At 44.7% G+C, this 17,543-nt stretch overlaps 1 protein-coding gene across 1 annotated transcript; it reads right to left on the bottom strand.

The window, feature by feature from the left end:
- Window positions 1-1,543: 1,543 nt before the first annotated feature.
- Window positions 1,544-16,750, bottom strand: LOC116722908 (uncharacterized). The gene is made up of 7 exons (XM_032567320.1): window positions 16,503-16,750; window positions 16,380-16,427; window positions 11,760-11,992; window positions 10,047-10,233; window positions 9,871-9,966; window positions 8,952-9,459; window positions 1,544-8,394 (listed from the first exon to the last, which is right to left on the bottom strand). The coding sequence occupies exons 2-7, from the start codon at window positions 16,401-16,403 to the stop codon at window positions 7,457-7,459; spliced, it is 1,986 nt and encodes a 661-aa protein (XP_032423211.1). The 5' UTR covers window positions 16,404-16,427; window positions 16,503-16,750; the 3' UTR covers window positions 1,544-7,456.
- Window positions 16,751-17,543: the final 793 nt, after the last annotated feature.

Here is a 17,543-nt window from a genome sequence, read left to right on the forward strand (position 1 = left end):
TTGAGCAAAAATGAGAAACTTTGGGTCGCTTAGAGGCAAATTGTGGACAAACCGTAACTGGTACCGACGAGCCGTCTTCACTTTCGAAGAGATCACAGACGTATCTACAAAATGAAATTTGAATGGCATTTCTAGGTGAATTTGTGACGACACAGAAAATCCTCAAAAATAGGGTATTTCCAGGATTTTTCCCATTGACTTATAATGGGGTTTTTTTCGTAGTTTTTTGCGAATTATGTCGCCACGTTAAGCCCAAATCCCACCAAAAGTAATAGCTCCAATGGCGTGAATTTTCTGCACGTTTTGATACCTCATTTGTAGGTGTGCACCCAGCGGTATGAGCCGCATTAACGGTTACGGAAGAAAAATAAAGAAGAAGAAAGAAACACTTTCTCCGACAATAGTAATAGGTTCCTGCCATTGCTTTGCATGGCAGGCCCCAAATATAAATATATTTGTTGCATATATCTATTTATTCAATAATTAGCAGCAAAAAGGGTCGTTGGATTGAAAATGTTTCTTATTTTTTCAATAGCCTATATGGTTTTTGATTGAAAAGGGAATTTGTTAATTACAGTCCCTGCAATTAACTCATTAAAAAATTCCCACTGATAATTACAACAGCAAGTTAAAGGTAATGAGACTGTATGTAAAGGCTAATTTACAATATAAGTCAGAATTTTGAGAATAAAAGTAATAATTCCGAGATACTACATTATAATTTCAACTTTGTCAGTCATAATTATGAGACATAAAGTTACGCTGTTTCTCTAAGGAGGCTTCAGAATCTCATACTTTACAACCTAATCTGATGACTTCCTGTTCAGCTTTTATTTGTTTGGACGTGGTGGAAATCGACTTCCGTAGTTTCTGATGAACAAAACTGTCTCACATTAATCCTCGTTTCACTCTAAATAAGATTTTTCTGTAAATAAGCTTCCCTGTTGGAAGGGCCGCGGCTGTAATCCCAGCCTCTGGCCAGCAGAGGGCGCCCTGCTCCAGCTGGTTTTGCTGTGTTGACGTTCCTCAGGTCTGTGGTGTGGAGGAAACTCAGGTTGACTCCACTGTGGGCTGTCTGCCGGGTCCGGAGGGTCCGATTCGGTTCGGTCCGGATGGTTCTGATGTTCTGATGACGCCTATTTTCTGTAAATAAGCGGCTCGGAGGCGCATCTCCATGGTGACAAGGCCATGAGCTGCGAGACTGGCTGGCACGGAAACGCTGGTTGTCATGGCAACGGTCACGGATCACAGCAGAACCGCAGTCGACGTCGGAGGTATGACATGCCAGTCACCGTTGCCATGGCGACCCTCTGATGCAAACTGCTTCAAAACAACAATAAACCAGACACGCGTTTGTTTACATCAGCATTTTAGGCATTAAAATGTTTATTTTCTTATTAAAAATAAATAAATTTATTTATTTATTTATTTATTTATTTATTTATTTATTTATTTATTTATTTATTTATTTATTTATTTATTATTTCCAATAATATAAAAAAATTCACTGAGAAAGGTTTTAAAAAGTCATTGAGACTGAAAGTTCATTATAAAACTTTATTGAGATGCTGAATTTCGACAGAATCCAGACTCACAGTAAGCAGTTTGACTTCACAGTCTCCTGTGACGTCATTTCCTTCAAACTTCTCCAACCAGCTTTCCACCACTCAGGTCACGAACGTCACGGTTCAGCTTCACAGTGAGGTACACGGAAATCACAGACCCAAGAACAGAAAGCCGGATGAGTCATAGCAGCCGCCATGTTTCATCAATAACAAACGTCCTTCCTGATGACGTGCAGGCGGACTGAGCGCGGGAAGCTTCGGTGCAGGTAGGTGAAGTTTATAATAGTGGACCGGAACCAGAACTAAACCAACAGCCAGAACCAGAAAAATAACAATTCACCTTCTTTATGGTCTAAAAATGTTTGAATTTATAAATTTACTTATAAAGAAAACTTGAAGATAAAAGACAAAGGTGTTTCAGATTTGGGCCGGTTGTAATCCAGCAAGCCTTCATGCTAAGCTAAGCTAAGCAAAACAAAACTAAACTAAGCTGAGTTAAGCTAAGCTAAGCGCAACATATAAAGTATAGCTACTTAAAACACATTGGTGAAGTTGGCACGATCTGAAATTAAACAGACAATCACATTTACATAACAGAATTAAAACATTTCCCTTTTTCAGAATCTCTTTGGTGTAGCAGGAGTTTTGGGGTTGCTGAATCTCAGGCTCTGCGAATTACATCAAGCCCAACCTAAACATGTTTTAGTTGCAAATTAAAAAAACTTGCAAGACTTTCTCATTACTGTGCTTGGTGACCATGCTAACTAGCATGCTAAATATTATGCTGTTAACAATGTAAGATTGAAATGTATGTCTGTCCATTGTTTTCATACACACACTGTCTACCAGTAGAAGTGGGACCGCAGGTGCATCAGGTTAAAATGTTGAAATGTTATCACTACTACTGATAGAAGTCCAAATAAATAGCTAATTTTGCAGCCATCAAAGCTTTTTACATGGCAGGCAGCCATATTGGATTTTGGAATTGAAACGAATTCTAAGCTTGGATGAGATTTCAGCTGATTTTTCCAACTTTGGGACAGTGTGAGAAACGTGAGTAAATAAGAGGGGGCCTTCAGCCATTTTCTTTCTTTTGTTGTCCATGTCATAATTTGACCGTTTAGTCATAAAAAAGGTCTAATTATATTTTTGGGGCACTATCGCTGCGTGGACCCAAGGCAGATTTGCCTAAACAAAGGCAGCAGAGGCTCCTATGTGTGGGTTTGAAGGTTGTAGCCAACATGTAAAGTTGACTTCTTTAAGGGTTAGCTGGTTCTGGTAGATGTGATTTAGGAACGACCTGTGAGATCAAAACAAAGATGGCCGACAAATTTAAGGCAAACTCTCACCAGGACCGCCGCAGGATGCTGCGTCACACATCGTTTCTTTCCAGTTCACAGACAAAGGGCAGGTTACAGTGAAACTGGTCAAACTGGTCAGTGGACGTCAGGCGAAGCTTCATTGTTCCTTCAGAGACGAATCTTCAGCTAGACCCAAACTGATAAGGTGACACACACCACCAGTGTGTTTCTCCTTTAAAACTAGAGATGCCTGACAAATGTAAGCGTAATGCTCTGTACTGATCCTTTGGTTAGCCAATCCCAGCTTGATTTCTGAAAGCTCGCCTGTGTGATTGGGCCTGCTTGATTGGTGATTTCTGGACCCTACAGGCAGCTTGGAAACGGTCTTGTCTGTTTGGCTGAATGATAGATCTGGTTAGTGAAAGAATCAGTTGTTTTGGGTACTTAGAAGCTTATTTGTGGGTCCCTCTTCTTTCACTCAGAGAAAGTCCCCACTGGTCCAGTTGGGCCCCACTGTGACCCCTTATTTTGAGGCCGGTAGTTCGTCCCTCTGTAGACAGTTTCCTTTTCCTCTCTACTGTTTGTTGGTCCCTGACATGGATGGATGCAACTATCTGTGCTTCACGACATGGTTAAACTTCACATGGTTTAAGGTCTGAGAAAATCCTAAAGGACTTGTGACACTTCAGGGGATTGTTGACATGTTTGCTAATTAGGAGCAGTGCTAATGTGGTTTATGCTAATATCTATGTACAGACCAGCAGAAGGCAAAATAAAGCAGAAAATATATAAAACTAATATGATTATAAAATATACTCTTACATCATACAGCGACAGTTCTTCTAGATTGTCCAGATATCAGATTTACACAATATCTTTGGCTAAACACTACAGACAGTATCAAACTTTTTACTCTCCTTCTTGCAATAGCATACACACCAACACACACAGATTAGAAAAACAAACCCTGACATCTATTATTGTTTACAACTTGGACAATAAATCTCAGATTTCATAAACTCAGTCTTTAAAATATGAAAATAAATAGACATTTGCTCATATTTAACAAATTGCATTGAACAGTTACATCATAACATTTAACCCTGACAGAGATCTCTCTCCAGATGTCTTCTGTAGTCATGTGGGCTTCCAGCAGCCCCTCAGAGCAGATGAAACAAACATCAGTATTTTCCATTCACAGTAATGAGACGCTCCGGTTTTCCTCCACTCCTGACTGATCCACTCTCAGATCTAAAACTACCTGAATGTCATCACTGACAGTCTGACAGGCTGGATAAGAGGCTCAATTAGTCAGTTAAAGGATGAAAAGTGCCACAGTTTGCTTGAATCTGCTGCTGACATCTCATTTACAACTAAGTGGTGATGTGAACAGACTTCTGATTGTGTGCTGTCACCACTTCAGTTGCCAGCGGAGTGGTTTCATGAACGTTGGGAAGTGGAACGAACACAAACAGAGCTCCAACAAAGTGTGAAGTATTCATGCAGTCTTCACTTCTTTGCATTTGCTTTCAAGGAGCTGAGGATCCTTTAAACAAGTACATTTAGTCGAGCTTTTCTTAAGGTTTCTACTCTTTGGTTTCAAGGAGTTACTGCATCTATCACCGCAGGAGGCAGTGGAGTCAACATCACAAACAGTAGGACAGTGTTATCAGGCAGTAACCTCAGCATCCAACAGTCATCAGGAACAGCGAGAGAAGGTCAGCAGACCCAGAGGAGACGTTTATGGGCTCCGGTACCCGCCCAGAGTGTTGAATGTACAAAAGTCGCAGTGGCCCAAAATTAGTGTCCATCTGGAACACATCAGGAAGGTCCAACTCTCCAAAGACATGACACACCAAGGGAGGATCATTGTGTCAAGCATCACAGAACCCTGTGACATCTGGAGACAGGGACTGGACTCTTTCCAGGAATCTAAATGACATCTAGCACCATGACAGGTATCAGCTGGGTTGCTGATTGAACACCCTGTGCATGGCTTGATAATGGCATCCACAGCTTTAGCTGTTAAATGGTGTTTTTCATGTTCCTTGGTGAATCTCAGGTCTGCTTTACCGCAGATGACCACCACATGGGAGACCATGGTAGTTTAGAGGACAGTTGACTGATCCTGACATACTCTTGGAGAGATTCACCGGTGTTTCTCCTGGTGCCACGGTTTGCCACAGCTGTTCCATATTTCATCCAAAGACAAACAGTTGACAAGTGATCACATGGTTGTGGGACATTTGTATTCTCTTTCAATCACGTCACAGACTACCTGGGGAGACCTCTCTCCCTTCAGTATACGTCACAACCCAGTAGCACTTGGGCATAACTTTCTTCCTGCCAGGCTCACCACTGCCTCCCTGCATCCTCCATTTTGCTTTAACTCAGTGGCCCTGGAGTAAGTGCCAGACCTTTTTGCAGACAACCTCCTTCATCGATGACAACACCGCAGTTTCTACCAGACGTTTTTAGCCATTTGACTGTCTTTGTAGATATTTAGTAAAGAGTTGTACAAATGTACGTAATATCTCATCACGTCTGATAAACGTTCCTCAAAAGTAATCACATTGCCTGCAAAAACCCAAATAGAGGAAGCGGACAAGTTGAAGAGAAATGTCAACATTGCTGTTTGAGTGCATTTCTACATAAAATACAAAAACAAACTTCTGACCAATCACAACACATTTCACAGAGCCATTTTGCAGCAGCGGGCCTGGTGTCAAGAAAGGGAGATGCCTGCTCTCCAGCAAACAAGTTGATGCAATTTTTGTCAAGTTACTACATCATTGAGAATTGATTTCAGCACTTCGGGTGAAATATGTGGGAGCCTTAAGGTACTTCACTGACTTTAGGTGACCACTGGCCGTAGTGTCTCAATGGGGAGGGCTAACATCACGGCTCTACCTCAGTGTCCTCATGTCCCACCCATTCCATGACCTCGCCATGGGACAGTGTTTCACCAGGACTTTGTGCATCTACATAGAGCATGTCTTCTGTCCCATCCACAGGGAGGGTAACTACTGGCACGGGACCATCGATGTGTCCAACCTCCCAACTCTGTCATCCATCTGATCTGCTGCACTTCACATGATGCACTGAGATTTCAACACAAGCAGTGTCATGTCCCTTCCATCCCTCCATCTGTGCACTGAACTTTTCAAGTCAATAACTGTAGACATTATCATGTTTGCTGATGATTATCCTTCGAATTTCTGGCATTTCATGGAGCCAACAGAAAATTGTAATTAATTTCTACAGGGAATGAAAATAAAACATATTTTAACTCTGGACTGTGTTTGATGACCAAATGTTCAAAGGCTGACAAATGCAATTAATGAACGGCAAATCTTAGCTTCTGATAGAGCCAATGTCTGTTTGACGCTTTCACTTCAGAGATTATGAAAGCCATCATTAGATGATCAACATAAGTTCTACTGACCTGGGGGTTAACAGCCTGTAACACTGGACAGCCTTGTTATGGAAAATACTGTGAAAACATAGGAAATCTCCTGGTAATGCCTCGTATATTTGCACATCTGCTCTGTTTGAGAGAGAAGAACCTGAAAACAGAAAAGTCAGAAATAAACCAGCAACAGTGATGATTTAAAACTCTGTGGTGAATCAGCCTCTCAGAAGATGTGGAGGCTATTTGATGAGAAAGGTGCAGAAGTCCTCCAAGGTGCAATCAGACTCCCAGCAGTCCTGCAATGTGGGAGATGTTTTAGCGTCAACTCTGATATTTATGGCACAAACACGAGCTGAGCCAGTTTACCCAAAGGTGAGATGGAGTCACTTTTCACGAGGAAATACCACTCATGTGATATTTGATGAGAGTCACAGATGGTCTGCTGTGCAAAGATTCTCAACAGAGTTGTGAATCTCTTCAGCGGCCTTTGACTCATGCAAACTAGCTGGTTTCTACTGCCGCTCTCAGATGTTGCTGTTTGTTTAAACTCAACTTGGGTTGTTCTGAAGAACTGCTGACACATTTTTCCTCATCTTTTCCATTGATTCCAGTTGTAGCTTTGAGTATTTCAGGTCTGAACTTAAGGTCAGACCTCCAGGTTCTGATCCACGGTTGCAACAGTGTGCCCTTCAGTTCTGACATCACTGAGATCCAGACTCAAAAAAGTTGCAGTTGGAAGGCAGTTTTTCCTGAAATGTGGAAGTTATTGCTCAGGATCATCTTCCTGTAGACCCCCAGAGACCAGATGCATAAAGTCTGACCAGCTATCGGTGAACACCGGTAAACATTTGGGCTTAACACCTAGCAGATAGCTGCTCAGAAAGATGTTCTGAGTTGAGCAAGGCTTTTAGGGGACGGATGTCAACCAGGTAAAACTTTGTGTTGACAACTAGAAAGTGGTTCTTTGGAATGGCATTCTCTGACAGATTTGGTTGTAAATAATGATTTTTGGCTAATTAACTTCTAGATTAGCTTTTATAAGTTCAGACCTACCAAGCTGGAGGGTTTAGACTGGATCAGCCTGGATCAATGTTCTGGAGCACATTAGCTGAACCCTTCATGAATCTGGACCTTAGTGAGGTTTCGCTCTGAGCTAACAGGAAGTGCCTGTGTTAGGATCAGACGGTGGTGACTGACAGCAGCGGACTGGGACACAGCTGACTGTCACTCTCCACCCGCGTCCCGTGCGTCAGCAGCTCCTCCACTGTCGTCCAATCATCAAGCAGCTTGCTGTTCCTCAGCCGGTTCTGCTTCAGGTGGCTAAGCTCCAGCACCGTCTGAGACGCCGCTGCCCCCTGGCATCCACCCAAATGCTCCTCCACTCCTCCCCTCCTCTCTCGGTGTTGCCGTGACAACGCCATGTGTCGTCTCCTCTCCGTTCGACTCCAGTATCTCCCCGCCCACCGACCATCCTCCCATTCATCCTCGCCTCCTCTTGACCCGTCTCCCCGCATTTCTTCGTCTGTTGTGACCTCACTGCGCTCCCTGGCCAATCGGTAAGCTCGGGCTCTGAGCAGCTGATTTCTAACTGACTTCTGATTGGATAGCCTGGAGCGGGGAGACGTAGGAGATCGTGGGCTTCGCTCTGGAGCCCCCAGTGTGCTGTAAAAGGGACCACAGGAACTTTTGGGTTTTTCCATGTGACTTCCAAGAGTCTGAAATGCTCTCCAGTCTGAGACTCCACTGACTCCACTAGAGGCAGATCCAGGACTCTTGGAGAGGGAGTCCTCCTCTCTGCTCCGGTTTGAGCTTTGATGATTAAGCAGACTGACTCTGTCTAGGCTGACCTGACCAGTTGGGTGACAGTTACTGGGATAACTGGCCCTGCTCCTCGGTCCCATCGTGCTACTGCTCGGACTCGGATGGCTGTTCTGGTGAGTGTTTCTAAGGGCGTTTGGGTCTGTCATGTTGGGATGACTTGCCCTGCGGCGCCGCTGTCCTTCACTCAAGTCTGTTATTGTTCGACTCCTCCCTGGAGCCTCCATCTTTCTGCCTCCACCCTGCTGTTGCTGCTCCAACCACAGTGCCCTCCGCTGGCAGGGCTCGGTGCGACTACCTGCACACGATAAACAACAAGTTTTGGTTTTTGACTGTTAAGAAGAAGTTTGATGTTTATATTCATGCTCTTACTTAAGTACATAACTGCATGCAAACATGTAAATATAATAATTGTTTTGCAAGCCTTTTTATTGGTGCTGCTCACATTCTCCACCCATGATGTGGTGCAGCAAATGACATTTATTCTGTACCCAGAATGCATTGCTGTAGTTTTACAGTAAATAGTTTAAATACTGATGTCCTACTGTAGTGAATTAGACAAAATCAGCAACAGAGTTAGCAAAGCTCAGCATCTATAAAACTGAAATCATAAGGAAAAATTCTGTTCCAGAGCATCACTTCCTGAAGAGCAAACATTACAGGAAGGTGAGTAATAATAAATTTGACCCTGTGAAGAGTGATATAACTACGTTATGTCATTGTGGGTGTTGAGATGGTTGCTCTTTAGCATTAGCTAATAGCATGTTGCCATAATCCTCTAGTGTTAGCAAAACTAATGCGTATGATTTGTACTTTAGGATTAGTGCAGCTAGCATTTTAGTTAGCTTCACTTACCGATGGAGGGCGATGGGGGGGAATGGTGGCGAGGTAACGTGGGACTTCTCTCCGCTCTGTGGAAGTGAACCATTGTGGTCGTGCTGTTTCCCACTGAGCACCGGGACGCCTGTGCTGGTCCAGAGTGGGTCATTGGCGTCGTCTCAGGGATGGACTCCAAATCCCAGCGTCCTCTCTGCTCTCGAGGAGAAAGGCCTGAGCGGAAGTGGTGAGCCTGCCGGTGAGTGTGGCTGCTAGGAATCTTGTGTAGCCGTCTGTGCTCGCCGGTGCTGACGCTGTGGAAGCCGGAGTCGCTGGGTTCGGACGAGATCAGGGATTCCGAGGATGAGGAGGAGCCTTGAGAGGAAGGGGTGTGGCCTGGTAGTGATGACATGGCATCTGTCTCAGCTTCTGAGAGCGCTACCCTGTGGTGCGGGCTGTCGGGTCCACATCCCAACCCGCTGTCAAGCTCGCTGAGGGGCAGGTAGCTGAGAGGGCGGTCAGGCCTCCAAGGAGGTCGGTAGTCAGACTAAAAAGGCAATAAAAGAGGTGAGTTGGTGATGGAGATAATCAACGCATGAACCAAACTTTTTAGACTTCCTCTATGACTATTGGTTCAAACTATGTATTCATACTTCCCCAACCAAACCAGACTTTCTAGGCAGACGGAGTGGAGTTGAATTAAATTAGATAAACAGGATGCTGTGAATGCTGCCTTAAAGACTGTGCAATTTTCAAACCAGCAAATTGTCATAATCCAACTTTAAATCAATGAGTTAAGTTCTGACCCCAACAAACACACACATTTTGAATCAGTTCCACTGACCTTTACAGATCTCCAACACAGAAACATTCTCAAATTCATTCTCAAACTGACCCAGTTTGAGAATGAGGAAGTAATTATATTTCAGAACTGGTGGAAGACTTGTACCTCATGTACCTGTCTGGGGAAACTCTTCGGCTTCCCTTCTTCTGAGCTATAGCAGCCAATCAGACAGCTCTCTGAGTTCGGCTGGTAGGGCAACATCTCCGGACCCTGGAAGATAAACCGGATCAGAAAGGCAGAACGGATCATCATACCCAGGTAAATCTGAGAGCGAGAAAACATAAAATCACCTGGTAGTCCAGTCTGTCCAGGTGGTCCAAGCTGTAGGAGACGCTGGGCAGGTAGTTGTTACCGAGGTGTTGATCATTTGATGCTGTGGGGAGGTAGCCATTGGGTGGATAGACATCAGGTGACATCATCATGTGGCTGTTGGCCGGGTATGGGTCAGTTGTCACAGTCATGTGACTGTAGTAGCTCCTGTGTAAAGGAAGAGGCCAGCCACAGAAAGCATAAGGAGTCATGGATGGAAAAATGATGAGGTCACACAGGCGTACTGTGAGGTCACACTATGGAATTCCATAGCCAAGCGCACCAGTTGCCTACATTGGTACCAACTGAGTACACTGGTACCAATTACCAATGTAATTGCCTATATTGGTAGGCAGTTGCCACCAATATAGGCAAATAAAGGAAATGAATTCCTTTATTTCCCATAATCCTAATGGATATTACCAAGTTTAATTAGCTATTTCAGCGCCTCGCCCCGTTTCTCTCCATCAGGGCAGCCTCTGCACCTGTCACAGCGGGACAGAGCGTAGCGTCGTCTCTGCTGGGAGCGTTGACTCTAACCTTATGGACTCGGTGTCACATGGAAAACAGTTCGATGTGAACCCTGTTTGAGCGGTTTACTACCGAGCATGTGGTCATAAAACGTGATCTTTGAGCGGACATATCCGACTCTGCAGAGCGAAGAACACCCGAGTATGTTGGGGCGTCAGGTGTTGAAGTGTGCATCGTCAGAACCCGTTCTGCACTGACCTCAGCAGAACCTCCTGCAGCTCATTAATATTTATGACTGCAGTCTTTTCCAGTCGGTCCACCTGAATTTTTTACCTAGTTTGGGCGTCGTCATGAAAATGAATCAAACTCCTTCTAATGCATTAAAATTTTCTCTGCCTCCTTCAGCAGAACCAGAACCAGAACATGTCTTTTCAACATCTCTCCTCTTCCCAAATGAAACAAACTTACTGGATGTTTATGAACATTTACCAGAACCTTTACCGTGTTTTGCTGTTTCTTTATACAGATTTGCTCCATCTGAAAGCTATGCATTGTGTTTGTGGCTTAAGGCTGAAAATCCTGCAGCTTTTCTATGTTTTCCTGCTGAAGCTCTTTATTTCAATGAGCTGAAACTTTCTTAAAGAGACAGTGTCATGTAGAATCAACCCTTTTTAGCTTTCCATCATGTTTTCATGGTAATTAATCAAAAACAAACCTGCATGTTGTTTGGATTTCATGGCAACCATTCAGCTGTGCTAAACGCCTGGGTGGGCCTAGCCCCGCCTCCCAGGTGCAGCTCCTCCCCACTCTGCTCCTTCAGACTAGCCAGCAGCAATTAGCAAACATCTGGTGGAACTGCAGAGCTCATAATAGGAGCTAAAGGGTTAATAGAGGAGCCATGTTGGGATGACTTCCTGGAGGCAGAGCTTCAGAAAGAGCAGGAGCTTTTAAAGAGACAGAGGCCAAATCTAAAGGAGTTAAATCAGGAAGTAACATTTCTTTCAGTCATGTTTGATATAAACAGCATTTTTATAACAACTGAAGCTAACATGGCTACCTGGTTGTGCTATAAGATGGAAAACACAGAATCTGCCCCTTTAAAGGTTCCAGGCCCAGAGGACGGACGGTTGGGGAAATGAGGCAAACAGAGAAACTTTAGCAGACAACCTTTGCGGTCACTAGATGTTTCAGGTTCTGCAGAACGTTGTGTGTTCGGTACCCACCCGGCGCCGTAGATGTCCGCCTGGCCCTCGTCCCCCTCCACCAGGCCCATGGCCCTCAGGGCCTCCCAGTGCCTCTCTGATGGGACGCTGCACTCGACGGCGCAGTGGGACCGCCGCCTCCTGTGACCACGCCCCCTTTTGCTGTCTACCTGCACTGTGATTGGCTGGCCATACTCGTCCACAAAGTGCAGCTCCTCCCGGCGCCGGTGGCGGGGCGGTTCGTGAGTTTTACCCTGAGGGACGGGAACCAGGAGGGCAGAATGAACTGAACTGGACAAACAGTTATCAGTTTATTTTAAACAGGAAAATTCATATTAATGATTAAAGATTAGAGCCAAGTGGCTCCATAAAAGATCTCAGACTACAACTAGTCTGGTTGATATTTCTGACTTTCCATGTTGGAAATTTCTGTATTATGATGTGTTTTCATTCTATGTATAATCATCAAAATTACAAGAAATAACAGCTTGAAATATTTCACTCTGTTATAAATCTATGATTTTCTGATATAGTGACAAATATTATTGAAATTTTCACTATAATCACATTTTTGTACCTGCACCTGAAAATGCATGAAATCTGTTCAGCCTTTTCAGAAACCCGGAAATGAACCACCAGCAGCTCGACAGGCCAATAAACAAAAATAAATAAATATAATAATAAAATATATAATAAATTTATAAATAAATAAAAGTCTGAATCAGGATTCGGTTCTGAGTCGGACTGGCTGCTGAGATCAACGCTGGGAACCAGAGAGACCAGCTGGTTCTGCAGCGTTTCCTCCTGAGCTGCGGCGCCATCAAACATTTATAGATGTGAGATTTTCAGCAGGTTGGTTTTAACGTCTGAAGCTGCAGAGCCTGACTGAGTGGGAGTTCAGGCTTCAGGACAAGGCCAGCCGCGGCTCTTCTAGCTTCCTGCCAGGCCTGCCTGTCATTGTGTTACATAAAGATGATTCACACACCTTTTTATCTGAGAACATAAAAACATTTTGCATGAGCTGAACACGAGGAAAGAGGAAACTGATCGAGCTGAGCAGCAGCTGATTTCCATCTGAAGATAAATCTGGTAAAATCTCAGAATTTAAGATAAAACTTGGATGACATTCTGGAGACAGGAAGTTGGACACGGTGGTGGAAGAGTCATGATGTGGGCTGCCTGAGCTCAGCTAAACACCAAGTACTGCAGTCTTTTTAGTCATGAATTATGAAAACTTCACTTCTGATTTTTCCTGTTTTCAGTCAGTTTTAGAAATTTAAATAAAAAAATTGGACAGTTATTTTTAAAGTTTTTATGTTAATAAAAATAAAAACATTTTAAGTAATGTTATATTTTTTGTTTTAACAAAATCATTTTTACGTTTGTATTCTTTTAGTAAAAATGTAGATTTGAAAGTTTTTATTATTTTTTGAATAAAGACAATTATTCTTTATTGCCACTATGAATTATTGTGGAAAACCTAAAATATGAAAAAATTTCCCATTGATATTAAAACTTTAATCTATGGCAAACCCAAAGACTCCGGTATTATTCTGGAATTAATCAATAAGCTACATTTATTTTGGGGTATTTTAAAATGTTTCATGTTTTAAGCACATGTTTGATGCTAGTTGCCATGACAACCAGCACCTGCAGCCGTCGGTCCTTTCACCCACATTTGAACAGATTTTCTCAGGTTTTGTCGTGTTTTAATGGAAGTGTTTCCTGGTTCGGCGTTGAGCTGCAGCGTCAGCGGAGCGGACGGCGCCGCAGGCGCTTCATGGTGGCTGATGGTGCTGGGAGTTAAGATGAGGCTCCATGTAGGTCAGGACTCAGTCCGCCGTAACCCCGGGACCCGGACCGCAGTGTTCAGACAGCGCAGGGCCCCGGGCCCGCGCACACACACCCACACACACACACACACCCACGCACACCCACACACACACACACACACACACACCCACACACACACACACAGTGTGAGGCAAACAAAGAGCCGCAGAGTGACGCGCTCCGCTGCACTCTGACAGTAACGCGGCCTGATCCGTTCGCCTCGATGTTTGTGAAGCTTCGACTCAACAAACGCTTTTCCTCCTCGACCCGAATCTCAGGCAGGAAGTGATGAGGAGGAATGAGACTCAGTTTAACCACTGCAGAACCACCAGAACCAGAACCATCAGAACCAGAACCAACAGAACCAGAACCACCAGAACCAGAACCAACAGAACCAGAACCAGTCAGTGTGGCCGCTCGGTCTCTGATTTCGCTGGAGATTAAACCAAGCAGCATTCAGTGCTGCTGTCAGAGGAACAGGACTTTGGGCTTTAACTAGGCCAGTCACCATAACAAATGTTTCTGGATGATAAACTTTAAATTCTAATAAACATTTAAACTGGAACTGAAAAACATTTTAAATATAGAAACTATATTAAATTAATTCTGAAGTTTCTGTAGCAAAATGATCCTTTTAAAAAAGAAGGTTTGATTTTGGCAGAAAGAGAAAAACGATAAATCATGAAAATATAAATGATTGAGTTTGTTCTAATGTATCACGTGATTAATTGATTATTGATTATTGATTATTGGGCCGGCACTGAGTTTAGTTTCTACTTAGAGTTTCTAATGTCTCGTTTGAACTGGATTTAGTTCCACATGTGGAAGTGGATCCGGTTTGGGCCGTTCAGACTGACGTGAGTTAGAATCCAGAGAAAACGAGGAGCAGATTTCTGAACCGGTTCAGCTGAGAGGGAAGAGCAGGAAGGCAGGGGGAGGGAGCTGAGCGGAACCGAAGGATCGGGCGGGAAGAACCACGATAAAGAAACGCAGGAATTACAGTGTGAGGAAAAACTGAAGTGTGAACAGAACCGAACCCAGAAGCTCAATCAGCCGCAGGCGGACCTTCTGCTCTGGAGAACTTTTCTGGTTTCCTGATGAGGGTCTGCTGCTTCGAGGCTGAAGAATCGTCTATTTAAAAGTCGTGTTGCATAAAGCAGAGATCAGAGCTGCCGTTACACAAGAACCCGCCCTGTGAGCGCCGGCCCACACCGGGACCACGAACGCATCAGGACTTTAGCGGGTCGACGGCGTTCAGGAAACAGAAACGGAGAAACGTCTCGTCTGACCCACAGACTCGGCGTCAGGCTGGATTCTCCCGTTAACTCACGTCAGCCTCAGCAAAATGGATGCTGAGCTGTGAGGTTTGTGACTCGGCCTTCATTTTGTACCAAACTCCAGTTTCATCCTTCAGTTTCAGGGAATCTGATTGGTGCGGCGGGACATTGGAAGCAGCCGGTCGTTCTTCTCATGCGTTCAGTCGCAGGGCAGAGAGACGGGCAGAGGCTTCAGGTTCGATGAGTCAGCAGTAAAAACCTCCAGAGGGTCAGCGAACGCATCATGACTAAACACTGGAAAACCCAACATCAGAACAACAGAAACATTTCTCTAGGAAACATCTGAAAAGTGCGGCATGCCTCTGCATTCTTAGAGCCAGTCTGGTTGTGATTGTTTCAGTTACCAGGCAACCAGTTTGTCGACTAAGACCAGAGTCAGGTCTGGACTTTGACTAGGCCTGCATCGTAATGCTGCCACCACCAGTTCAGATAGAACTGAAGAACCTCTGAGACCAGAACCAGACCAGCTGCACTTTGACTCAGATTCAGGCTGTTTCCTCCTGATGGTCCGGTCGACCCGGTTCTACTGGAACCAGAACTCCATCACCTGCTCCACCTCCAGCTGCTGTGGTTCTGACCCAAACCAACCTGTTCCCCTCCTGGCCTGTGGGGGCGCTGCACCAAGAACCATTGACGGAAACGACACAAAAACCTCTGAAGACCCTGAGAGCAACTTCCTTCTTCACCAGATGGAAACAAGATGGAGGCGTCAGATTTTAGTGTTGGAGGATTTCTCTTTAGTCTTTGGCTAAAGACCAGGAGCCATTTCTGCTGCTAGCGCTAGACTAACACGTTAGCTTTGTTTATGTTTACCCAGAATGCCCTGCGCTATAGTCCACTTCCTGCTTTTGGAGCGGTCTCTGGTCCGCTTAGTGTTCAGATATGAAACTGAACTAGAGTTCACTTTGGAGGACCAGAGGTCAGAGGTCACACCTCACCAACCGGACTGGACTTTCTAAATAAATGGGCTGGAGTCGGGTTGGAACTGAGCTGGTGGGAACGATGGATCTGATCAGGATGAAAGATTTTGTTTCATAGAATAAATAAAACTGAATATAAAAACATGCCACACCTTTCAGATTGTTTCTTTACTCAACATTTTGAAAGTCAAGTTTCACTTTCCTCTTTCCTAAATAATAATCACAATAAAATCTGTTTGGTTCTGAGGTCCAACAGAACCGCTTCAGAAATGAACAAAACAAAACAAAATAATTTCATGTCAGGATGTTCAGAATCTGAAATCAGGAATTTTAGCTTCTGATTTTTTTCAGCTTTTATGAAGAAAACAGAATTTTAAAAAACAAACTGATGAAAAAAGAAACTAACGGCTCGACGTGAAGAAATGTTTCTGCTGCCTCATCACCTTCATCATCCATCCATCCATCCATCCATCTTCCATCCATCCATCCCTCCATCATCCATCATCCATCCATCCCTCCATCATCCATCCTCCATCCATCCCTCCTCTCACCTTGCGGCTCAGCCTGCAGCCCATCGTTGCTCCGTGTCGGACAGGAAGCTGCAGAGAGAAAAGGACGGATGAGTTTGCACGCCGTCCGCCCACCGCCTCACATCTCCAACTCTGCTGACCCACAATCCTCAGCTGATCAGCCGTGGCCCCACGGGACTCCAGCTCCCATGATGCCGCGGGGCAAGCAGCGGCCGCGGGTGGGCTGCAGGTCCATGGCGTTAAATAAACCCAGAGAGAGGGATGAAGAACATCTGTCCTCCTCTTCTTCAGCCTGCTGTGTCTGCAGCACCGCTCCCAGCAGCCAATCACAGAGCCAGGATGCTGAAGGAGCAGAGGCGGGCGCTCTGATTGGCTGAGGGCTCAGCTGAATCCATTCAGCCTTTTTCTCTCCTTTCTTCCTCTGTCATCACTTTGTTTTTGCTGTGCAGGCAACCCCCCCCCGTTCACCCTTTAACCTCCACCCAGCATCCATCCATCCATCCATCCATCCATCCATCCATCCATCCATCCATCCATCCATGCATTCAGATCTTCTGTCTTTATTTCTGTAACCTTCTGTTTTCATTTTCTCCTCCATAAAAACAAGTCAGTATTTTGTGCAGTGACTCATCAGGCCTCCTGGTTTGGTGTTAGAGCGCCATCTAGTGACCATGTGACCAAATGATGCTGATTCCCACCAGGAACAAAACCTTAAAGGGAGAGTATTCTGTGTTTTCCATTTTATAGCACAATATAGTAACTATGTTAAATTCAGTTGTTATAAAAATGCTTAATATATTAAATATGATTAAAGAAATTTCACTTCCTGATTTAACTCCTTGGGCCTCTGTCTCTTTAAAAGCTCCTGCTCTTTCTGAAGCTCCGCCTCCAGGAAGTCGTCCCAACATGGCTCCTCTATTAACCCTTTAACGTTTTTACCAGCGTTGCTCTGAGCAGCAGCTCCTATGATGATGTTTGCTAATTGCTGCTGGCTAGTCTGAAGGAGCTGAGAGGGAGAGAAGCGGCGCCTGGTAGGCGGGGCTAGGACCACCCAGGCGTTTAGCAGCTGAATGGTTGCCATGAAGAACCTGACATGCAGTGCTAAGAGCCATGCAGATATGGTTCTGGGTTCTGGACCGAGTCGGACGGCTTGCTGTGGTTCTGGTTCTGGTCTGGTCTCATTCA

The sequence above is a fragment of the Xiphophorus hellerii genome, chromosome 1, assembly GCF_003331165.1.
Source record: "Xiphophorus hellerii strain 12219 chromosome 1, Xiphophorus_hellerii-4.1, whole genome shotgun sequence".
Classification (NCBI taxonomy): Eukaryota; Metazoa; Chordata; class Actinopteri; order Cyprinodontiformes; family Poeciliidae; genus Xiphophorus; species Xiphophorus hellerii.